This window comes from Oryctolagus cuniculus, chromosome 1, assembly GCF_051225735.1.
Source record: "Oryctolagus cuniculus isolate XC-2025 breed Fujian yellow rabbit chromosome 1, ASM5122573v1, whole genome shotgun sequence".
NCBI classification, from domain to species: Eukaryota; Metazoa; Chordata; class Mammalia; order Lagomorpha; family Leporidae; genus Oryctolagus; species Oryctolagus cuniculus.
Genome location: NC_142867.1, coordinates 74010283 through 74035043, shown reverse-complemented (window position 1 = coordinate 74035043; position 24761 = coordinate 74010283). Strand labels below are relative to the sequence as shown.

Here is a 24761-nt window from a genome sequence, read left to right as displayed (position 1 = left end):
AATATACGGCAGGTATTTTCTGTTCTGAACTGATTAAGACTTCAATTTTGGTTTTCAAATGCTTTATTTCTAGATGTACATGTGATTTTAACAAATATGCTTATAAAGCAAAATTAACAATATTACTAAAGTACACTCAACAATATAAAATAAAGTGCTCAATCTCTAAATCATAGTGTTCTGGGGGAAAGAATGGCTTTACATTTTCAAAGACACCGGAGGAAAGTTTCCAGAAGATTTATGTTCATAAAAAAGTTCAGATATTGGGTTCAGGTGACCTTTTATGAAAATAATTCAGGTGACCAAGCACTTTTGGTTTCAGGTGCTGCAGAGGGGCAATTTTCTGAAAATGCAAAGTAATGTTTGACTTCTGAAAAAGAATCAAGTCCAAGATTTGACTCTCTGGAAATCCAGGCTGAACTTTTACAGCTACATTTAGGAGTTTTCTGTTTTGTAACTATTGCTGTAAGAGTATTCTTTAAATTGAACTTCTTCTTAATTAAACAGTCATCAGTTCTTTGTTTGGCATGTTTCGGTTTCTTCCTTGGTAATTCTTTTTGATCTGGGGAATTATGTGCAGCAAAGCATTTCCTTAGACTCATGACTTGGAATCCAAGCATATCAGAAACAAATACTTTTTTTGTGGTAGGGGGGACCCAATCATCACTATCAGTTTCAAGGCCCTCAGCAATATGACTGTGTTTGAAAACTTCTGGTTGTAAAATACTAGTTATAATAGGGCTTCTGGGTATCTGGTTGGGTGTTTTTATATTTTCTGGACAGTTTGGGGTGGCTCCCAGTTTGTCATTTTTAGGAGAAATCCTTGTTTTTCTATTGTTAGCATCAACGTCTGAATAAGCTGTAATTTTTTGGAAAAGTTTGTTTATGCCATAAATTCTTGTTTTCTGGAACCCTGCAACTGGAGTTGACTGTGAACATGGAACAAAGTCTTGGCTATCTTCAAAGTCATCTTCTGAATCTGATTGAAAAAGAGGTGGAGGGGAGCATGCTCTTGGATGCGTACAGGCAGATATGTTTTGCATGGATAATTTCTGTGAAGGCTGACTGGAGTTTTCAGAAAGTGATTTCAATGAAAAATCAGCCTCTGCATGATGACTTTCTGCCAGAGATGTTCCCAAATGCAACAAAATATTCTGTGATTTTTTGGTAATTTCTGTTGCAACACCTGTTTCTTTACACACATCATCAAAGAGATCAGCAGAAGCATTGTAGCTACCTTCAAGGCCAGCAGAACAGCTCTGTGTTAACTTATCATTGATATGTCCATAAGGGATATCTTTCAGTGTATTTATACTTGTATTTGGACTACTACAAGAAATTTCTAAAGAGTATGTAAGTTTCCTACATATTGTAAAACCATCACCTTTGTTTTTTGGCCACCTGTAAGATTGTTTTTTTAATTTGCAAAGATCAGAAACATCATCATACTTCCTAGAACACAATGCTGTCAACTTCTCATTCATTTCTGAAAATGATTTTCCTCCACATTCATTAAAATATTTGATACTCAGACAAGAATGGTCACTCTCTGAAGTAATGGGCCTACATAAACTTTCATCCCCACAAGGTACATCTCTGATAGTCTTAAGTGTTGTTTCTGAATCTTTTGAAGAAGGAAAGGCAGCTGACAGAATAGTATTGTGTAGAAAAAATTGTGAAATATTTCTTCCAAGACTAGTTGTGCTATCTGGTTGTGACTCCTTTTGAACACTAGAACTTGAATTTGTTTCACAGTTGGAGAGGAAATTATCTTTGCTAGAGTCTGTGGCAACTGTTGCTTGTGATGATCTTAAAGCTACAGGTGGTGTGTGCAAGGCTTCAGCACTCGGAGGCATCGTTGACAACCTGCTATGGTCTGCATGGAATTCACTGCTGTTACCTGCATCATGTTTCCTGTGAGAGGCATCTCTCTGGGTTACAGCAATCTCACTTTCAACAACTGCCAGAAATTTATTCAGGCTTTCAGAAAATGGCAGATCATCCCAAATCTTGGAGTCACAATCCTGGGAACCACTAGTTATCTCTTCAAGTTTGAGGGGTGAAGGTGAATAATACAGAGATTTCTCTTGAAGGTGAGTGGGGGAATCTGCGTCCTGATGCTGGTTACATGGTAGCTCACATTGGGTATACCTATTTTTAATTTCCATTACATTGTGGAAGGATTTTGTGTTATTTGAGTCAAGAGGCTCTCGCTTGCTCAAAAGGAACAAATTAGAGTCAGTAAGTCCAACATCATGATAACTGCTGGGTAGTGTACTCAGCTGATTAGTTTGCAAGCCAATTTCTACATCCAATTTTTCTGCTGTACTGTTTTTATCCATATATGAAACAAGGCTCCATGAACCCTGAATGGGATCATGGCAGCTATTGGAGTCTGTGGCCTCTGCAAAGGAGAAATACTTTCTGTTCTGGTGAAAAGTACCAATAACCTTGTTTTGTTCTAAAGCTGAAAAATCATCATTATCTGTGTGTTGTGAACCAATGGAAGTGAGTTCAAGTGATGGCTGCCAGAATCTTGAAACTTTCTCTCTGTAACAGGACTCAAAAAAATAAGAAGTGCTGTCAGAGCCATATGTGCTGCTGAGATCACTATTTGAGTGATCTGAAGTAAGTAAGTGGCTATTAGGTGACTGGGAGGCACAGTGAGGTTTCCTGAAGTTGGCAGTCTGCAATAGCTGATGAAAGTAGTCAATGACAGTGAAGCCTGCAACACTTGGGTCTGGCAGAATAATTTGGCAAGCTACTAGTGCTTTGACTTCTCTTTTGTGATCGTAGCACTGCTGTAAGAAGTTACTGGAATCTGAACTTTGTCCACGTTGGGTTTCAAAATTCTGTGAAAGAAGTAAATGAAGTCAAGAAAGAATAAAACTTTTTCCTTGACTCATCTGAAACAGGGATTTAAAAGGTCAAAGCTGATATAATTACAAACCTCATATCCTCTAATTTCAATTCCTTTAGTGTTATAGGCAGAATAGCATACATAAGTGACCATAAACTTTGCAATCAAGAAACCTGTCTTTAAATCCTAGTTCCAGAATTTAGTAGTATTGCTGTGCTTTGGACACGTTATTTAATATCACTGAACTTAAAAAAAAATAAAAAAGATTATATATATTTATTTGAAAGGCAGAGTGATAGAGAGAAAAGGAGAGGGAGAGGGAGTGTTCACCCACTGTTCACTCCCCAAGTGGCTGAAATAGCCAGGTCTGGACCAAGAGGAAGCCAGGAGTCAGGAACCACAGGCTGGTTTCCCACATGGGTTACAGGGGCCCAAGCACTTGTTGGCAGCCTCCTCTGCTTTCCTAGGTGTATTTGCAGTAAGCTAGAAGGGAAGCAGGGCAACCAGGGCCCAATCAGCATTCAGATATGGTATGCTCGTGTCACAGTGGCTTAATCTGTTGTGCCACAATGCCAGTCGCCTCTGAGCTTAGTATTTTATTTTATTTTTTATTTATTTATTTTTTTTACAGGCAGAGTGGACAGTGAGAGAGAGAGAGAGAGAGAGAGAGAGAGAGAGAGAGAGAGAGAGAGAGAAAGGTCTTCCTTTTGCCGTTGGTTCACCCTCCAATGGCCGCTGCGGCCGGCGCACTGCGCTGATCCGAAGGCAGGAGCCAGGTGCTTCTCCTGGTCTCCCATGGCGTGCAGGGCCCAAGCACTTGGGCCATCCTCCACTGCACTCCTGGGCCACAGCAGAGAGCTGGCCTGGAAGAGGGGCAACCGGGACAGAATCCGGCGCCCCGACCGGGACTAGAACCCGGTGTGCCAGTGCAGCAAGGCGGATGATTAGCCTAGTGAGCCGCGGCGCCGGCTCTGAGCTTAGTTTTATCATTTATAAAATAAGGATAAGAGTGTAAGATTATTGTTTAGCAGTAATATGGAAAACAGCAAAATACTCAGCAAATAGTAGTTGCTCAATAAATGGTAGCTACCACTGTAGTTTTCATTAGCTTCCATAAACTTTTGAGAGTTTAAAGAAATGTCTCCATTTGTTAAGGGAAGAGAGGCAGAAAGAGCAAGAGAGTAAGAGTGTGTGTGTGTGTGTGTGTGTGTGTGAGAGAGAGAGAGAGAGAGAGAGAGACAGAGACAGAGAAAGAAACTCTGTAGCTCTTGGTTTCATTTTCATTTTTGGTTTTTCTTACTTTTTAGTTGTGGAGTACTCTATTCCTCTTTTTTGAAACCCTGATTCCAATGTGGAAAAACTTCCATTTTTTTTTTCTTTAGTATAGATGAAACAGAAAAATTATTACAGCTTTAGAGTCAGTATATTCTTTTTATTTCCTCTACAGTCACTTTTATAATTATTTAAGACCATCTTTCTTAATCTATTCTTAATGTTCTTAACACTCAGATACTTTGTTTTCAATCTAGTTCCTTACATTTCCTTTTATAGATGACAGAAATGAACAAAATTTGGAAGGCTACATAAACACCAAATATCGAAATCAACTATCTAACACTTCTGAACTTAAAAGAAATTTACATTTTCAAAGCTCTAAAAGCATCCGAACTGGGCTACTTTGACTTTTGAAAGAGGAAGTTGCCACACATGGTGTTTTAACAGATTTCCTACGTGCTATTTTTACAATTTAAAGATGTAAGATTCTATAGATCTTCATGTTTATACAACTCCTGAAAATTATCTGGAAAATTAAAATCATTTTATTTACAATAGAAATAACAGAATACTAAAAAGAAAACTAGTCTCAATTACCGTGACTCCAAAAATAAAGCTTTGTCCAACAAAGCAAGTTTCAACTGCTTTAGTTAACAGGCTCTGAGTTGTATCGCTGTCCAGTATATCCAAAATTTTACAAGGATCCTGAATATACCTTTATTGGAAAGAAGATAAAAAATGTGAAGAGATAAAGTTTGAAATTTTACTTTGCCATGAAGCCAGAACATACAATTAGTTTGAATCTTTTGAGTTACATAAAGGGAGGGGGGAAAAATAACTTTATGAGTTACACAGTTTGTTCTCTCCAGTTTTCCAGAGCACAAGAAAAATCAAACAAACCAACCTGCCCCTGCCAACAAAAAAACAGAGGATCAGTGTAAATAAATTAGATGCCTGTCTAATCAACAGGTCCAGCAATCAAAAAAAAAAAAAAAAAAAAAAAAGTGGCAGTGAAAGCAATGGTAGAAACTTTAGCCCTTCACCTCACTGAAGAGGGAAGTCTTTTTTCTTCCCTGGCAAGCTGGCTGCAGTCTCTTTTCTGTCTCTTCAAACCAGTTTGCTCTCAACTGTAAGGGCATGGACAAAAGACTTCTGCCAAGTGAGTAAGGGGTGGATTGAGAGGCGAAGAAAAGGTTCAATGGCTTACATAGATTCATAGATTCTGAAGGAAATCTGAACAGGTCACAAGATGCTGATGAAGTTGCAATACAAATGAAAAATGACAAAATTTCAACTTTTGATATGCAAACATTCCCTCAAATAGTTTATCCTGCTGGAGGGAAATTTAGCCACTTGAATGCTAACCTTAATTTAGATCATCCTTCAGTATGAAATGATTTTATTTTATTAGTTTAAATTTCTCTAATTGGATTAGAGTTTTGTGATTCAATATTCTAATTAGTTTAGTTGTCCTAAAAAAAAAAGAAAAAAAAAAGAGCCTTACATCATCACAATATGCATTCATGAAAAAGCATGTTTCTTATTAATGATCTTTCAAAAAATGTTTGTTTTATTTATTGGAGAGGAAGAGAGACAAAGTCAGTGAGCAAGCAAGTGGGTGGCAGAGACCCAACTACTTGAGTCATCATCTGCTGCCTACCAGGGTGCAAGTTAGTAGGAAGCTGGAATTGGGAGCAGAGCAGGCACTCTGTTATGGAAGGTATCCTAAGCAGCATCTCAACTGCTAGGACAAAGGCTGGCTGGTTCTTTGATTCCTTTTAGACGAAACAATGACCTAAGGTCAATGATTCTTTTTACTAAATGCACATTATCATAAAAAACATGTATCTTCAAATGCTACTGGCATATTAAAGAAGCAGCCAAGGAAAATATGCTTTAAATATTCTTACCTGTGCAAACCAGTGGCAGTAAGTCCAAAAAATGTATCTAAGCAGCTTCCAAATACAGTAATGACAAACAATTTGTTTGATTCTGCAACTTTTAAGGAAAGTTTATATCTGTAACTAGCATTTTCAGCTTCATCAGTAGAACCACATTTTGGACAACTGGACCTGGAAAAGTAGGGAAAAAAAAGTGTGGAGATATACATTAAAACTTTTTTTTCGGCCGGCGCCGCGGCTCACTAGGCTAATCCTCCGCCTTGCGGCGCCGGCACACCGGGTTCTAGTCCCGGTTGGGGCGCCGGATTCTGTCCCGGTTGCCCTTCTTCCAGGCCAGCTCTCTGCTGTGGCCAGGGAGTGCAGTGGAGGATGGCCCAGGTGCTTGGGCCCTGCACCCCATGGGAGACCAGGAAAAGCACCTGGCTCCTGGCTCCTGCCATCGGATCAGCGCGGTGCGCCGGCTGCGGCGGCCATTGGAGGGTGAACCAACGGCAAAGGAAGACCTTTCTCTCTGTCTCTCTCTCTCACTGTCCACTCTGCCTGTCAAAAAAAAAAAAAAATAATAATAATAAAAAAAAAAAAAACAAACTTTTTTTTCACATAAAACAAATCTATAAAAGTGGCCGGCGCCGCGGCTCAATAGGCTCTTCCTCGGCCTGCAGCACTGGGACCCCGGGTTCTAGTCCCAGTCGGGGCGCCGGATTCTGTCCCGGTTGCCCCTCTTCCAGGCCAGCTCTCTGCTGTGGCCCGGGAGTGCAGTGGAGGATGGCTCAAGTTCTTGGGCCCTGCACCCGCATGGGAGACCAGGAGAAGCACCTGGCTCCTGGCTTTGGCTCAGGGTGGTGCGCTGGCCTCAGCGCGCCAGCCACGGCGGCCATTGGAGGGTGAATCAATGGCAAAGGAAGACCTTTCTCTCTGTCTCTCTCTCTGTCCACTCTGCCTGTCAAAAAAAAAAAAAAAAAAAAAATCTACAAAAGTAAAAAATGAAAATATTTTGTGTAAACTTCACAAAATATATGTTTCTTACACTATTTCATACTAGCTTTTTGATTTTTTCATTCATAACAAATGGTTTTACCAACTTAAATTAGGCAGCACTAAATTGATAGAAAAGCATACTACAGTCAGAAGACTACTGAACAGAAATTCTCTCTGGGTAAGAGAGAGAGAGAAGAAGGAGAGGCAACAAAGAGTCTTAGAATATATAATAAATATCTATTTACAAAGCACTTAACTAATGGCATTTTCTGACTACTATAAAGATTACTTTAATTCACTGAAATATAGTGAGAATTTATCAAATTACAAAAGTGAGATATGAAAACCATGCAATCTGTCTTGTTTTATAGCAATATCTGATGTGTTCAAAGGAGTTCTAAACAAAAAGTACACATTAGAAGAAGTCTATTGCGATATACTAGTTGTCTAGTCTTGGGATAGTTTCTGGATTCCTTGTCTATAATGTCAGGGCTGAAGAGGATAAAATGAGACAAAATAAAGAGTATAGTACATATCTTACCAACTTAACATGTTCTTCTTCTTCTCTCTCATAATTATATATTGTGAGTACTCTCCCTTCTACTCAATAATCCCTTTCTTTCTAGTTGTAATAATGCTTTATAACTCTTATTTCCATTTTTCTTAATTTAGCAAATTAACCTCTTAAAACATTTTATGACAATGGGTAATACAAAGACTTTGATTTTCTTCATGTTGCTAAAGTTTGATTTGCAAAATGCAAATAAAAAATAATGTTAAATGCAAATAGAAAGTAATGTTAAAGATAGGTGAGGGGTGGACATTTGGCATAATTGTTAAAATGCTGCTTAGGATACCTGCATCATGTATCAGAATGCTAGGGTTCAAGTACTGGCTCTGCTCCTGATTCCAGCTTCCTGCTAATGTGCACTCTTGGAGGCAGCAGGTGATGGCTCCACTCACGAGGGAGACTTGGATTGAATTCCTGGTTCCCAGTTTTGGCATGGCCCTGCCCTGGTTAATATAGCATCTGGGGAATAAACCAGTGGATAATAATTTCTACATCCCTAGGATTTAAAAAAAAAAAAAAAAAAAAAAAAAAAAAAGAGGGATTGAGATAGCCACTAGGGGGAGTCTAAAATCCTGAGTCTGTAAAGTGAGTTTTTCCAACAAAGGTTATTCTTTCATTTAATCCACTATTATTAGATCTGTCCTAAATTTTTTTTTTTCATACTGAGAATAAATCTGTATCAACCATTCACATAAACTTACTTAAATCTGCTGGAGTTTGTGCTGCAGTTTGGGTGTGAATCACCAGGGAACAAAACTTATATAGTGAAATGAACGAAGTATTCTCAGTATGCATTACTTTTTTTGGAGGTTATACATTAACAGTGCATTCAGGGCCGGTGCTGTGGCGTAGTGGGTAAGGCTACCTGCAGGACGTGCAGTGTTGGCATCCCAAAAGGGCATCGGTTCAAGTCCTGGCTGCTCTCCTTCTGATCCAGCTGTCCACTGTGGACTGGGAAAGCAGTTAAGGGTGGTCCGGGTCCTTGGTCCCTGCACCCACATGGGAGACCCAGAGGAAGCTCCTGGCTCCTGGCTTAGGATTGGTGTAGCTCTGGTCATCTGGGGAGTAAACCAATGGATGGAAGACCTTTCTCTCTCTCTCCGCCTTTGCTTCTCTGTAACTCTAACTTTCAAATAAATAAATAAATCTTAAAAACAAACAAAAATAAAACCAAAAACAAACAAAGAAAAAACCCCCAAAACAATGCATTCAGGTCTAGTGTAAAATTCCTAGCAGCAAATCTTAGAAAAAAAGAAGGAATCTATCTACAAAGGGGAAAATTAGTTTTATTTTTGCCTAAGTCTATAAAGTTAGTGAATTTATGACCCAAACATCTTAGCCTGAAATTCTTTCCTATATGATATCTTTTGCTAACTATAGGAAAGATGTGGTTAATAATGAACTATTTTGCAAATGCAACATCAATGAGTGCTGGGGCTGGTGTGGCTGGTAAAGCTGCCACCTGTAATGCCGGCCTCTCAAATGAGTGTTGGTTAGTGTCCTGGCTGTTCCATTTCTGAACCAGCTCCTTGCTAATGGCCTGGGAAAAGCTGTGGAACTTGAGCCCCTGCCACCCATGTGGGAAACCTGTGGAAAGTTCCTGGCTCCTGCCAGGTCCAGTGCTGGCCATTGTGGCCATCTGGAGCGTGAACCAGCGGATAGAAGATCTCTGTCTCTCCCTCTCTCTGTAATTCTTTAAAATAATAAATCTTTTTATGTACTTTATATTTATTTATTTATTTGAAAGGCAGAGACACAAAAAGAGGGAGAGACAGAGAGAAAGGTCTTCCATCCACTGGTTCACTGCCCAGATGGCTGAAATGGCCAGAACTGAGCCGATCCGAAGCCAGGAGCTTCTTCTGGGTTTCCCTCATGGGTGCAGGGGCCCAAGTATCTGAGCCATCTTCCGCTGCTTTCCCAGGCACATTAGCAGGGAGCTGGATTGGAAGTGGAGCAGCCAGGACTTGAACCGGCACCCCTGTGGGATGCTGGCACTGCAGGCAGAGGTTTAACCCTCTATGCCACAGCGCTGGTCCCATAAATCTTTTTTGCCAAGGAAGAAAAGTGTTAGCATGTTGAAAAACTGATAAGAATTTCTCAAATTTTATTATCATAAAATACTTGAATTCATTAAAGTTAAAATTCTGATTCAGTAAATCTGGGACAAGGCTCAAGAATCCTTATTTCTAATAAGCTCTCAGATCATGCTGACGTAGATAGTTCCTTTGACTACACTTTTGAGAAACAAGAGTAAAGAAAACATATTCAAATCACAATCTTCTGATGTAACTTCTAGAGGAACTTATATTTCTAACATATCATTTATTTAGAATAACAGTTTTCCTATTATTTGGTCACAGAATTTTTATACTCCTAAAAAAGAGTATTGAGAATACCTAAGAACTTTTGTTTATGTAGATAATTTATATCTATATTTCCTTTTTTAATTTAGAAAATATTTAATTGAGGGGCCAGTGCTGTGGTACAGCAGGTTAAATCCCTGGCCTGCAGTGCCACATGGGTGCTGGTTCGAGTTCTGGCTGCTCCATTTTGGATCCAGCTCCCTGCTAATGTGCCTGGGAAAGCAGCAGAGGATGGCCCAAGTCCTTGGGCCCCTACACCCACATGGGAGACTTGGAAGAAGCTACAGGATCTTGATCAGTACCTCCGGTCATTGTAGCCATTTGGGGAGTGAATCAGCGAATGGAAGACTACTCTTTCTCTATTTCTACCACTCTCTGTAACTCTTTCAAATAAATAAAATAAATCTTTAAAAAGAAAATATTTAATTGATAAATGTATTTAAGTTATAGAACATTAACTGAAATACATATACATCTGTCATTACTCATATTGTGCTTAGACTCTGAGAACTTAATCATCTTAAACTTACATTTCTAATTAAAATAACAAATAGATAAAATAAGAAATTAGATAATTAGAAATTAAAATTGAGAATCTAAAAAGTATTTAATTCACTAAAAATAATAGATTCATTGTATTGTTGACATATTGAACATGTTTTTTATGAAAAATAACTGTGTTCTTAAGTAAAATTAATTAGAAGAGGTGGAAGTGTTTTACATTTTGAAAATCTCTTTAATGTTTGGCTTAAAAAAAAGAAAGGTGGTCTGGCCAATTCCAGCGGATGGAAGACCTCTTTTATCTCTCTCTCTGTGTAACTCTGACTTTCAAATAAATAAGTACATCTTTAATAAAAATTCCTATAAAAGATTAAAAAAATAAAGCTGGATTCTTGTATCTACATCATTGTTCAATCTGTTGAGATATCACTTGTAATGTAGCCTTTGGGAAACTCCACTGTGTACTCACGAGAGTCACAGTGGAAAATGTAAATAACAACTTAGATTTAATGCAAATACAGGTGTAAGCTCAAGCAGCCTCTAAAAGGATCTACATTCAGTAGCTTTAATTTGCTACCATTTTTGTTTGATTCCAGTTAAAACATCATGTTATATTTGCTTATAATTTTAGTGTATTTATATTTGACCCCAGAAGAAGAAATTGATGAATTAAAAATCATTAGTGGTTTTCTAGTTTTGAAATCTTTTGAAAATCAGATGAAAGCAATAGATTTACTCTTTCCTCTAAAAAAATTTACACATGACCATATCACACAATATTTGACATATTTGGGGACTAGGAGATTCATACATAACTATACCCTATAAATGGATTCCAACAAAAGAATACTCAGAATTCATGATTATATTAAATCCCTTCAAAATTTATAAAGCTGGATTAAACTGAATGTATACAAAGTAAAAAAAAATATGAAAAGAAAAAAAAGTACTTCTAAGGCTTCCATGGTATTTCTCCTCAAAAAGAAGAAAATAATGATCTATGTGGATAAAATTAAATTTGACTTGAATTATGTAAGTTTATAATCTTTTTGGGTGGATGGGCATGGGGACAGGATAGCTTTGAGGAATGAACTAGTGTATAGAAGATCTTTTTCTGTCTCTCCTCCTTTCTCTGAACTCTGCCTTTCAAACTAAAAACAACAACAACAACAACAAAACCCTAACTGGAACCCTAGTATAAAGATGAAATGAAATGCTGAAAATAAGAGCCCTACTTAAAGCTAAGCACTATGACACACAGCCATAGGCTCTGTAGAATATAGTTAAAAAACCTCCACTGCTCTAATCTTGGAAGTTAAGAAAAAGTTTATTCCATAAAACACAAAACACCTATCATATCTACTGTCACTAAAGGTTTGGGGTTTAAAGAAAATCTTCTGGGAACAGTTTTGGCTTTTCAGGATTTCTAAGATCTTCTGAAAAGGTTATAGTGTGGAACTCTGAGCTATAGCAGTAGGGAAATGAAAGTGAGGAGTTTACATTTCCTATGTTGGCTGATTGCAAGTAAGCAAAGGAAAAGGAAAGCAAAAGCCTTAGTATTTTTTGTCAATGTGATACATACATGCATGCAGAGAACACGTTATTTTTTTCATGGATTGTGTTTCCTCAGGCTGTGGATTTTACTTACTTAAGTGGTCCAAATAGAGCTCTTTTCCCAGGGAACATTAAACTCTGGGAAAGAGACAGGGAGTGTTGTTTTGAATATAAATCCTCCTAATTTGGAGGCAACATAATGATGACTGTAGACAGCAGGCATATTATTTAGGCTTAAATATGTTTCTGCTGCTAACTAGCTGGCTTTGTGATTTGGGGCAAGTTACATAACTTTTCTAAGCTTTGGTTGTCTCCTTGGAAGGTTGGCATTAACAACAGCACCCACTTCACAGGGCTATTGTATTAAAGAGATATAATATCTACAAAGCTCCTGGCATAGTGCCCAGCACATAGTAAATATTTATTCACCTTATCTTATTAGCATTACCAGTCTAAAGAGCTATCAATGGCATTATTGTTCAACCTAAATTTTTGATGCAGATTACCTTTAAACGAAAACTCGGAAGAAAACTGTTTTAAAAAATATCATATAACCACTTAACTATAGACATTATTGATATGCGTATCAGACAAATGTTCTCTCTCTCTCTCTATACATATATATAATGCATATTAACTTATTCAAGGACTTCTAAATACCCTATGTGGCCAATATTATCACTTGGTTTCAGGCTCAGATAATTTAATTACTTGCCCATGGCTCTACATGGTAGGGTTAGGATTTGAACCCAGGATATCTGACTCCTGAGAATTAATATTTTTAATCACCATGATATACTGAAAAAGGGTAAAGAATACTTAAAACAGTTTGTAATACTATTAGCTACGATTATTTTTTTTTTAAGATTTATTTATTTATTTGAAAGTCAGAGTTACAGAGAGAGGGAAAGACACAGAGAAGAAGAGACAGAGAGAGATCCTCCATCCACTGGTTCACTCCCCAAATGGCCACAATGGCCAGAGCTAGGCCAATCCGAAGCCCAGAGCCTGGAGCTTCTTCTGGGAATCCCACATGGGTGCAGGGACCCAAATACTTGGGTCATCTTTTGATATAGGGAGCTGGATTGGAAGTGGAGCAGCTGGCATGCTGCGCTGATCCGAAGCCAGGAGCCAGGTGCTTCCTCCTGGTCTTCCATGCAGATGCAGGGCCCAAGCATTTGGGCCATCCTCCACTGCCTTCCTGGGCCACAGCAGAGAGATGGACTGGAAGAGGAGCAACCGGGACAGAACCAGCGCCCCAACTGGGACTAGAACCCAGAGTACCAGTGCCGCAGGCACTAGTGAGTGATTAGCCTAGTGAGCCATGGCACCAGCCTGGATTATGTTTTTGTTTTTAACTTGCTGAGAAGTTATTTTTCTTCTCTGAGGCAGGTATTTAGCAGATTTGGCAGTAACTTGAAACTTTCCCCTAGTAATGGAGGATTACCAACCAGTTCCTTTTTGGGGTTTATAGAAGAATCAATCCCTGATAATTCCTGTGAGAATCCCATGCCCTGATATGGAAAATTTAGTTCCAACTTGCCTTTATGTTATAGAATTCTATAGTATATACCTGTATTTCCTTTCTCATGCTTACAGGCTCTACTTTTTACCTTTTGGAGGCCAGGATTATCCGAGAGAAGCACTTTGGACATGATGGATATATAAAACTTGAATTCTGGAGAGCAAGTACTGAGGCAAGAAGAAATTTTCTTCTTCTATTCATGCAATTACACTGTGGTCTGTAAAATAAAAACAGCCATTAGGTCAAATGATGAATCTTTAATTCTACGTGCATACTCAGTAGTTTATTTTTTATTTTTTTTGCCTTTATAAGAGGAAATTTTATTGTTAATTATTTACCTTAATAGTTTCAGAAAGAGGAACAGGTTTAGCTCAGTCCAACATGATTGGCAGTTGGCAAAATCTAGTGAAGCGGCTGGCGCCGCGGCTCACTAGGCTAATCCTCCGCCTTGCGGCGCTGGCACACCGGGTTCTAGTCCTGGTCGGGGCACCGGATTCTGTCCCAGTTGCCCCTCTTCCAGGCCAGATCTCTGCTGTGGCCAGGGAGTGCAGTGGAGGATGGCCCAAGTACTTGGGCCCTGCACCCCATGGGAGACCAGGAGAAGCACCTGGCTCCTGCCATCGGATCAGCGCGGTGCGCCGGCCGCGGCGGCCATTGGAGGGTGAACCAACAGCAAAAGGAAGACCTTTCTCTCTGTCTCTCTCTCTCACTGTCCACTCTGCCTGTCAAAAAAAAAAAAAAATCTAGTGAAGCAAGTGTTCTGATTGCTAAGGATTTAATTTGGATGCTTTTACTACTTAGCCATCTAACACTTCAAACATAATCCAGAGTAAATGCAGCATCTCCTTCCTTTCACTTTAATACAGCACCTACCTCATTTCAGTATGGAAATATCTTCATTAAATATGATACCCAGAGGAACAAGTTCCCTGGACAGTATGGCCATGAGGACAGTGCACAAAAAGAAAAGCTCAAAATAAAACTCTGTATGATAATTTACTAATCTAAGGAAACAAAACCTTCCAATATATTAAGAAATAAATCCAGTTACAAATGCACTAATAGGTCTATGTGAAGAGGTTCTGGTTTAACTGAAAATGGCTGGCTATTTACAAGATACACAAGCAGGAACGGTGCCCCTAGCCCAGCACTGGCCCTCAGAAGCCAAAATATTCTCTCCGCTGTAGGCCACATACAAGAATCTTTATAAAGATAGTGATAGATACCGAAACAGAACTAGGTAATGGAGACCTTAAAGTGATGCTTATCCTGTCCATTAATCAAAATAACATTTCTGTGGAAATAAAATCTTGCCACCTAAAATGGAAAGTTGGAAAGACGAAAGATATGCAATTTATGTAAATCAATGATTCACGTTATCAAAGAGAGCAAAAAGCTAATATTAACACTTTGTTAACCTTAAGTATACATGACTTGCAAGGTTCCACCAGAAGCAGATACATATTCCCAGACGCGTTGTCACCCTAGGTCACATGGCAATATCTAAGAATAAGGTAGAATAGGTGATACAGGATATAGAAGACTGCCTTCAGCAATAAAACCTCAAATTCCCTGCTAATGCAAGATATGATGGAATATATACCAGCAAAGACATCTTTGCTCTACATCGCCTCTAAAAATCCAGTTTGGAGAAAGTAGTATATGGTGTATACCTACTTGTGAGCTAGGGGAGATAAAATGGAGCAAAGTTCCCTCCTGAAAATACCATCTCTTACCTGCTTAAAATCCTGCTATTTAGAATCCAGCCTCAACTTCTACACCATGTCCATCTCCCTGAGATTACTTTGTGCCAATCTCTACCTTACGTATTGCACTTTGAACCATATTGGTCTTCCTTTTGCTTCTTCAATTTACTAGACTATTTCTCTTCTTAGACTTCTGTGCTTACTATTATCTTTGTCTTCAATGTTCTTCCCTTAGGGCTTTGAGTAGTTGATTCCCCTTACTCTTCAGTCTATCTCAAGTAGATATCCACAACCCCTTAGATTTTTATGACATTATCTGTTTTAACCTTCAGAGTACTGACCAGGCTCTATCATCATCTTCGATATGCATTTGCTTATTTATTTTTCTTTGTTTTATCCACTAGTCTGAAAGTTTCATGAAGACAGTACCTGGTCTTATTTTCCACTGTATCCCCAGGGCTTAGAAGAATGCTTAGTAAGCACATAGTAAGTTCATGACAAACATTTATTGGATGAAAAGTATAAATAGAATCCTGCAATCTAAAACACTTTTTTGAGAGTGGCCATATGCCATAACTCCTTCACAAATTCTCTATTATCAAAAATAGGATTGGGCTGGCACGGTGGCATAGCAGGTAAAGCTGCTGCCTGCAGTGCTGGCATCCCATATGGGCGCTGGTTCAAGTCCCTGCTGCTCTACTTTCAATCCAGCTCTCTGCTATGGACAGGGAAACAGTGGAAGATGGCCCAAGTCCTTGGGCCCCTGCGCCTGTATGGGAGACCCAGAAGAAGCTCCTGGTTCCTGGCTTCTGATTGGCACAGCTCTGGCAGTTGCAGCCAACTGGGGAGTGAACCAGTGGACGGAAGATCTCTCTTTCTCTCTCTGCCTCTCTGTAACTCAGCCTTTCAAATGAATAAATAAATCTTTAAAACAAAATAGGATGGTTTTTCTTTTTTTTCAATATTGTATAGACTATACTTTTATAGTCCTACCGTTTGTTTTGTCTATTTGGTTTCATTCTCCTTAATGCTTTCTGACTCTCCTCTTTGCTTTTTATGTGCTAATAATTTATGTTAAATGGAACACAAAAAGGCACTGTGAGTTGTGTTTCTAGCCTCCCCAGTCTATTTCACATTTCTGTGCCTTTGTTTTTTCTACTTGTCCCTCTGTCTAAAACGCTCTTTCATTCTCCTCATGTTTATTTCCCTTCAAGATTCTTCTCAGTGTCTTCCCCAGGGAGCTTTCCCAGGTTAACTGACTCTACATTTTTATTTATCATTTACCACATTATAGAAAATTTATGGGGGCTGTTGCTGTGGCTCAGCAGGTTAACGCCCTGGCCTGAAGTGCCGGCATCTCATATGGGCGCCAGTTCAAGACCTGGCTGTTCCACTTCCTATCCAGCTCTCTGCTATGGCCTGGAAAAGCAGTAGAAGATGGCCCAAGTCCTTGGGCCCCTGTACCCATGTGGGAGACCTGGATGATGCTCCTGGCTCCTGATTGTTACAGCTCCAGCCGCTGTGGTCAACTGGGTAGTGAACCATTGGACAGAAGACTCTCTCTCTCTTTCTCTGCCTCTCCTCTCTCTGTGTAGGTCTGACTTTCAAATAAATAAATAAATCATTAAAAAAAAAACCAGAAAATTTATGTTTAAAATGTCTGTTTTTTAGGACCACAGTAAATTCTTAGGATCATCTCTTTATATCCATGAAGCCAAGTTCAAAAATCTTCAATCTGTATTTCAGTTATTAACTCTCTTCTTGATTTTGTAGCTTTCCTATTCCTAGCCACAATTTTGCCACATATCACTGAATATAAAACACCATTTTATCAAATCATAAAATCATTTTATATATGTATATGGAGTACACAGAGTAGTTTACTATACAGTACCTGAACTGATATTTACTCATTCACATTTTATTCTTACTTCTAACATTTTTCCTAATTGTGCTCATTCTGTGGGTAAACACTATTTTCTTTAAGGCATCAAAATAGAATTTTATATTGTATAACAAATATATGAATATCCATCAAATCATATTTTTTATACAATTGTTACCAGATGCAAACTTTAGGGAATGAATTAAACCTGTACAGGACACTGTACAAAGTATCCTGGAGAAAAAAAAAGAACTTCTTTTCCTAAAAAGTTTACTGTATAATTAGGGAGACAACATACAAACATGAAAAACCTAGCTAAGCATGAACTCTTGGGATTAATTTAAAAATCAATAGAGCAAGTACTAATTGGCTCTATTTTTAAAGGTTATAACGTCTTTATTTAAGGGCTTAATGCCCCCTAGTGGATCAAATAAGTATTACTAAAAACTATAACACTAGAGAATTTAAATGAAAAAGATCAATACAATATTTTACCATTTCTGTTTCTTCTGATGAACTCTGGCAAATGGCAAAAACAATTTCCATTTCCTGTGTGGTGGACAACAATATATGATCCTTTCAAACTGTCACTGTTAGATATCTGTTTTCATAATTCCTTCATGAACCTTGTCACCTCATTTATCTTCTGTGTACTGCCTGACTCGCTGAATGGTGAATGTATGTGTGATGGAAAATTGAGTGATACGTCAGAAATAAGTATTAAAGTTAGGAAAATATGATGATGGAGGACAAATTCATATGTCTTGCAGCTTATCAGTTTTATTGGGAAGGATAATTGCATATTATATTTCTTTTAGCTCCATCACAATCAGCAAACCATATTCCAATTTAATAAGATCAGTGTATTTACTTATCCAAGTTATTCATTGTGGAGCTGCTAAATGCCAGGTAGTGGGAATAGTGTAAATGACAAACAAACTGACAAATTCCCTTCCTCCTCCAGTCTAGTGCAAGGGATAGACCTTAAACAGATAAACATGAAAAACTAACCACAGGCCGGCGCTGCGGCTCAATAGGCTAATCCTCTGCCTTGCGGTGCCGGCACACCGGGTTCTAGTCCCGGTCGGGGCGCTGGATTCTGTCCCGGTTGCCCCTCTTCCAGGGGAGGATGGGCCCTGCACCCCATGGGAGACCAGGAGAAGCACCTGGCTCCTGGCTCCTGCCTTCGGATAGGCGCGGTGCGCCGGCCGCGGTGGCCATTGGAGGGTGAACCAACGGCAAAAAAGGAAGACCTTTCTCTCTCTTTCTCTCTCACGGTCCACTCTGCCTGCAAAAAACAAAAAAAAAAAACAAAAAAAAAAAAAAACAAAAAAAAAAACAAAAAAAACCAAAAAACAAAAAAACACACACACACAAAAAACAACAAAAAAAAAACACAAAAAACTAACCACAATTGTGGTAAGTTCTATAAAGAAAACGTACATAATATCATGAGCAAATATAGCAAGGTGCCTAATCTAGTTTTTGTTTAGGGGGACAGGGAGAGAGTAAGATAGGAAAATACATTATTTTTTTAAGAAAAAGTATTTTTCCTCAGTGGTGGTATTAAAAGTTCTGTTCATTCGTTCGTTCTTTCTCTCTCCCCTCCCTCCCTCCCTCCCTCCCTCCCTCCCTCCCTTCCTTCCTTCCTTCCTTCCTTTCTTTCTTTCTTTTTTTAAGATTTATCCATTTATCTTGAAAGGGCTACAGAGAGAAAAAGAGACAGAGGGATTCTCCATCTGCTGGTCACTCCCTAGATGGCCACAACAGCTAGGGCTGGGCTAGGCCGAAGCCAGGAGCCAGAATCCTTCTCTAGGTCTCCCTTGTGGGTGCAGAGGCCCAAGGACTTGAGCCATCTTCAGCTGTTTTTCCCAGGCCATTAGCAGGGAGCTGGATGGGAAGTGGAGCAGCTGGGACACAAACCGACACCCACATGGGATGCTGGCGTCGAAGGTGGTGGCTTTACCTGTTACACCAGAGTGCCAGTTCCTAAAAGTTTTTTTTATTTCTTTTAGATAATTAAAATATTTTCTAAGTATATCAGCAGGGCCGGTGCTGTAGTGCAGTGAGTTAAAGCCCTGGCCTGCAGCACCGGCATCCCATATGGGTGTCGGTTTGGGTCCTGGCTACTCCACTTATGATCCAACTCTCTGCTATGGCCTGGGAAAGCAGTAGAGGATGGACCAAGTCCTTGGGCCCCTGCACCTGCATGGGAGACCTGGAAGAGGCTCCTGGCTTCAGATCAGCTCAGCTCTAGCCATTGCGGTCATTTGGAGAGTGAACCAGTGGATGCAAGACCTCTCTCTATCTCTCTCTGGCTCTACCTCTCTCTTTAACTCTTTCAAATAAATAAAATAAATCTTAAAAAATGTATTACCACTGTATATGGATATATGAGTACAATAAAAATATGGGTAGGGAACTTAGCGATAATACACAAAGAAAATATCAGCTCCTCTTTGTGGTGGAATGAAATGAAAAGGTCATATCAAGATGGCTGCTGAGGTGAAAAGGTCATGCCAAGATGGCCACTGACAACAGAAACTGCCTGGCAACAGGCCGTGATTGGATGGCTTCGGAAACCACATGACAACAGAGCCTTACTGATGGAGGCCGTGATTGGATGGTTTCAGAAACTGCCTGGCAACAAGAGCCTGACTGGCAACAGGCTGTGATTGGTTGGGGCATAGACCGCCCCTTGACCAGATTGGCTGGTCTTGGCTATATAAGCTGTTGTACTAACTGAAATAAACGAGTCTGCGGGCTGCTTGCTTCAAGCCTGCTTTCACCCAACTCCCGGGGTCTGTGTGGTGACTATGCACCTCTTGCCCTCACCACACTCCTCCTCTCAGAAACCAATCCACTGCAACATTGTTGAGAAATCAACTGCAATACCTCTTAATCTCTCACACATAAAAGTAGAAATCAGGATGTCGGGGTGGAAAGAAGGAAAAAAGTCAAGTGTTAGGGAAGATCAATGGGAACTAAATAGGACTTCAGTTGGCTTTTTTTAAATAAGATTTATTTATTTATTTGAAAGAGTTACACAGAAAGAGGAGAGGCAGAGAGAGAGAGTGAGTGACAGGTCTTCCATCCACTGGTTCACTCTCCAATTGGGCAACAGCCAGAGCTACGCCAATCTGAAGCCAGGAGCCAGAAGCTTCTTCTGGGTCTCCCACACAGGTGCAAGGGCCCAAGGACTTGGGCCATCTTCCACTGTTTCCCTGTCCATAGAGAGAGCTGGATTGGAAGCAGAGCAGCCGGGTCTCGAATCGGCGCCCATGTGGGATGCCAGTGCTTCAGGCTAGGGTGTTAACCCGCTGTGCCACAGTCCGGCCCCTGACTTTTGTTTTAAAAGCTCAAGGATTGCTTACGTCAGTGTTCAGTAATAAAGGCTCTGACAGATTTGATCATTAAAATATATGCGATCACAAAACTCAAAGTGTAGAGATAAAAACAGATACTGAAGGTAAAATAAAAGCAAAGGAATATTGTAGAACATTATTTGCCTATGAAGGTACTAATGAAGATGAACTTACATTTAAAGAGGGGGAGATAATCCATTTGATAAGTAAGGAGACTGGAGAAACTGGCTGGTGGAAAGGTGAACTTAATGGTAAAGAAGGAGTATTTCCAGACAATTTTGCTGTTCAAATAAGTGAATTGGATAAAGATTTCCCAAAACCAAAGAAACCACCACCTCCTATTAAGGGTCCAGCTCCAAAGCCTGACTTGATTGCTGCGGAGAAGAAGTATTTTCTGTTAAAGCCTGAAGAAAAAGATGAAAAATCAGTGCTGGAACAAAAACCTTCTAAACCAGCTGCTCCACAAGTCCCACCCAAGAAACCCACTCCACCCACCAAAGCCAATAATATATTGAGATCCTCTGGAACAACGTACCCAAAGCGACCTGAAAAACCAGTTCCCCCACCACCTCCTATAGCCAAGATTAATGGGGAAGTTTCTATCATTTCATCAAAGTTTGAAACTGAGCCCGTATCAAAACCAAAGTTAGATTCTGAACAGTTGCCACTTAGACCAAAATCAGTAGACCTTGACTCATTTACAGTAAGGAGCTCTAAAGAAACAGATGTTGTAAATTTTGATGACATAGCTTCCTCAGAAAACTTGCTACATCTCACAGCAAATAGACCTAAGATGCCTGGAAGAAGGCTGCCTGGCCGCTTCAATGGTGGACATTCTCCAACTCAGAGCCCAGAGAAAAATTTGAAGTTACCAAAGGAAGAAGATAGTGCCAATGTAAAGCCATCTGAATTGAAAAAGGATACATCCTACTCTCCAAAGCCATCTGTGTATACAACTTCAAGTGCATCTAAAGCAAATTCAGCTGCATTCTTAACTCCATTAGAAACCAAAGCTAAACTAGAGGCAGATGATGGGAAAAAAAATTCCCTGGATGAACTCAGAGCCCAGATTATTGAATTGCTGTGTATTGTAGAAGCGCTAAAGAAGGATCATGGGAAAGAACTGGAAAAACTGAGAAAAGATTTGGAAGAAGAGAAGGCTCTTAGGAGTAATCTAGAGATGGAAATAGAGAAGCTGAAGAAAGCTGTCCTGTCTTCTTGAGGTGGTGCGGACCCAAAGGTTTTTAATGCTACAAAGATTCAGAAGCAACACTATGGACTTCAACTGACTTCTTACTTAACAAATGCTGGTGTTGTGATAAATATTAGCATATGAACTATAATATCTATGGAAATGTAAGGGGGGGTGAAATTTTTTTTATATATTTTGTTTTGCCAATATGAAAAAAAGAGGCCTTATTTCTTACTGTGCTGGGATTGCAGACTTTTTTTTATCTGTTTGCTTGAAAATACTACTGAATCTGTATAAAAAGGAAAGAAAGTTCACAATAGTTTTTTATTGAAACTTGTAGTATTATTTTTAAAGAGATCTATACTATAAATATGGTATTATCTTTACAAGTAATCTGTAAGATAAACTATTTGAGAGGTTCAAATTAGCTTTATAGTAACTATAGTCACTACTTTTCCCATAGTGCATAAGAGATATAGACTTTGTGGGTGTATATATACGTATTTACTTCTGGCTTCTTACCCAGGATTACACTGTTGTGCCTGTTTGTCTGCAGTGCTGTTAATATTTTGGGTGGTGAAATAGTTTCCTAGCTGTAAACCATATTACCCACCCATGCATATAGTGATGACTAGTGAATTAATCAAAATATTCAACTTTTAAAATATTTTATATTGCTTGCACTATGGCATTCATAAGAGGAATTTAGTTAAAATGTTTTGGGTTGTTAAACATATTGGAAATGTGAGCTTTATTTTAAATTTATTAAGTCTAAGGAATCTAAAAACATCAGTTTAACCACTTACTTGTGCCTAGAAACCACAGCACATATGAAATAATGTAAACACCAGCCTTACTGCTATACTTTTCTGCAAATATTACTCATCGGTGTTTTAGTTCTTCATGGTCCTCCCTCTGATTTTGAATAATGTGCATATTTGGAAAACAAAACCCACATCTTTTCACAAACATGTGGTTTCATACTTTATAAGTAATCATCATGTAAATACTCAGGTTTTACAACGTACAATTTACATAATACATCAAACTCATGGAGATATTATGAACTGTAATTTATGTACCAACTTTGGAATGAGTGTTAGTACAGGTTAAGCATCCCTAATCCAAAAGTCCAAAATAGAAAATGATCCAAAATCTGAAATTTTTTAAACATTAACATGATACCTCATGTGGAAAATTTCACATATGACCTTCAGTGATGGATTGCTTTCACAATACATACCAAATGTATTGTATAAAATTATCTTTTGTCTATGCATATAAGGTATATATGAAACATAGAGGATTTTATGTTTAGATTTGGATCCATTTTCCATGATAGTTCATTATGTATAAGCAGATACTCTAAAAATTTGCAACACTTTTAATCACAAGATTTGAGATAAGGGATACTCAACCTGCAAGTCATAAAACATCATTATACCTTATTTAAACCAAGTATAGTTGACCATAATGAAAATACATTTTGATAGAATGGATGAATTTGTTTCTTCAAAGTCACTTATGAACAGCTGAATGCTTTAAAATGTTATTCTATAGGTAGTATGTCTAAAAATACATGTGAGTTTATTTAAAATCTAAAAAGTGAAAATTTGGGGTTTTAAACTGTTTTATTTGCAAATGAATACCAGTTACCATACTTCCATTTTTTGTTATTCTAAACCAACAAACCAGTATTCTTCCTTTATGTTTTAATCTCATAATACAGAAATTGTGTAAATGAAATTTTGTCTTGTTGTTTGAAAAATGAGAACTGAAGTACAAAATAATAGAAATTCCAATACATGATTACTTAATGTTTAATTTGCAACTTCTGTTTGAACTTTTGAGGAAAGCTAATTGTGCATTGAGTATGTATATTTGAATTCTTTAAAGTCTTCAGACTCTTCTACCAAACAGAATTATTGTCCCCTATTTTGTTAAGTGACTTGCCAAATGAATGATTTCATTCTTGTTAAGTAAATTAGACCTAGAAACCATCCTCCAGCTTTCCCACTGAAAAAACAATAGTTACCCCTCACCACCTGAATAATGAGGTGGGGGATGTTCTAGCAGATTGCAGACTATTTTTAGTTTTTTGGGTCATTTTTCAGTAGTACATAAAATCAGTATGGTCATGTGAGTACTGAAATACATTTAAAGCTTTTGCTGGTATGTTTCTCAGTCAAAATAGACAAGTAATTGAAGTATTATGTCTATTTTTCTGCCCTTGACAAAATAGTAAAGAAAAACCAAACAAATAAAAATTAAAGGGGAAAATTACTCCTTTGATCTAGCAGTTTATCAGTATTGCTCGTTATGGTGAAATTTACTAATTTTTTGTCTTACTAATGTTCATATCACAAAGTGATATGCAATAAAAATAGTCTTCACTTGGAGGATAAATCATTTGGTTTTTTCCCCACACATAAATATAAATAACAGGTTCAAGGTAAATAGCATGGAATCTGTTGTTGCCAAATTTTTAGTGAATATATTGTTCAGGTTTGCTATTCTTTGAAACATGTAATACTAGTTTCAATTTTATTTCAATATTATTTGTGTGTGTGACCATTAAACTTCTGTCTTATTTTAAAATGGTTACCTCTTTCCAACTTCACAGAATTTTACAGAATTAAATAAATTGTAAGGATTTTACAAAACTTTATAAAAAAAATCTGAAGATGCAGAGAGAATGAGCCTTGTGTGACAAAGGATTCTTTTTTATGCTCCATACTATTGATCAGAAAAAAAAAATTAAGTACTCTCCAGATTTTTTGATAAACATCTTATGCTTGCATTTAAACTTGAAGTGTATGAACAGAATGAGACAATCAGTTAAAATCAGAAATACAGAGTGTTACAATTTAATGGCCTTGTTTTGCTGTAGCAATAAAATGACCAAGTGCAATGACTTGATTAAATAAAATCATCTTTTAAAAAGTTAAAAAAAAAAAAAATATATGCGATCAAGCTGGACATACGCCAGTACTTTTCTAACTTACCATGGAATATTCTGGAATACTTGCTTTATCCCTTTTTTAGTCAAGGCATATGGGGAATTAAATCATCCAAAGATGCTTTA

At 38.3% G+C, this 24761-nt stretch overlaps 1 protein-coding gene and 1 pseudogene across 5 annotated transcripts in view; one reads left to right on the top strand and one right to left on the bottom strand.

Annotated features, from left to right (window-relative positions):
• Window positions 1-45: 45 nt before the first annotated feature.
• DDIAS (DNA damage induced apoptosis suppressor) overlaps window positions 46-24761 on the bottom strand; it is a 31954-nt gene continuing 7238 nt past the window's right edge. For 2 of the 4 annotated variants that reach the window (XM_008263336.5, XM_089331909.1), the window contains 4 exons: window positions 13617-13745; window positions 6046-6207; window positions 4733-4850; window positions 46-2852 (listed from right to left, as the gene is read on the bottom strand). In XM_008263336.5, the coding sequence (XP_008261558.4) occupies window positions 282-2852; window positions 4733-4850; window positions 6046-6207; window positions 13617-13729 (2964 nt within the window). In that variant the 5' untranslated portion in view covers window positions 13730-13745 and the 3' untranslated portion in view covers window positions 46-281. The remainder of the gene's footprint in view (window positions 2853-4732; window positions 4851-6045; window positions 6208-13616; window positions 13746-24761) is intronic. The other 2 variants (XM_089331915.1, XM_089331917.1) reach the window with 2 other exon arrangements.
• Window positions 20543-24364, top strand: LOC149128466 (CD2-associated protein pseudogene; annotated as a pseudogene). The gene has a single exon (XR_016214589.1). The product of XR_016214589.1 is annotated as a CD2-associated protein pseudogene (transcript).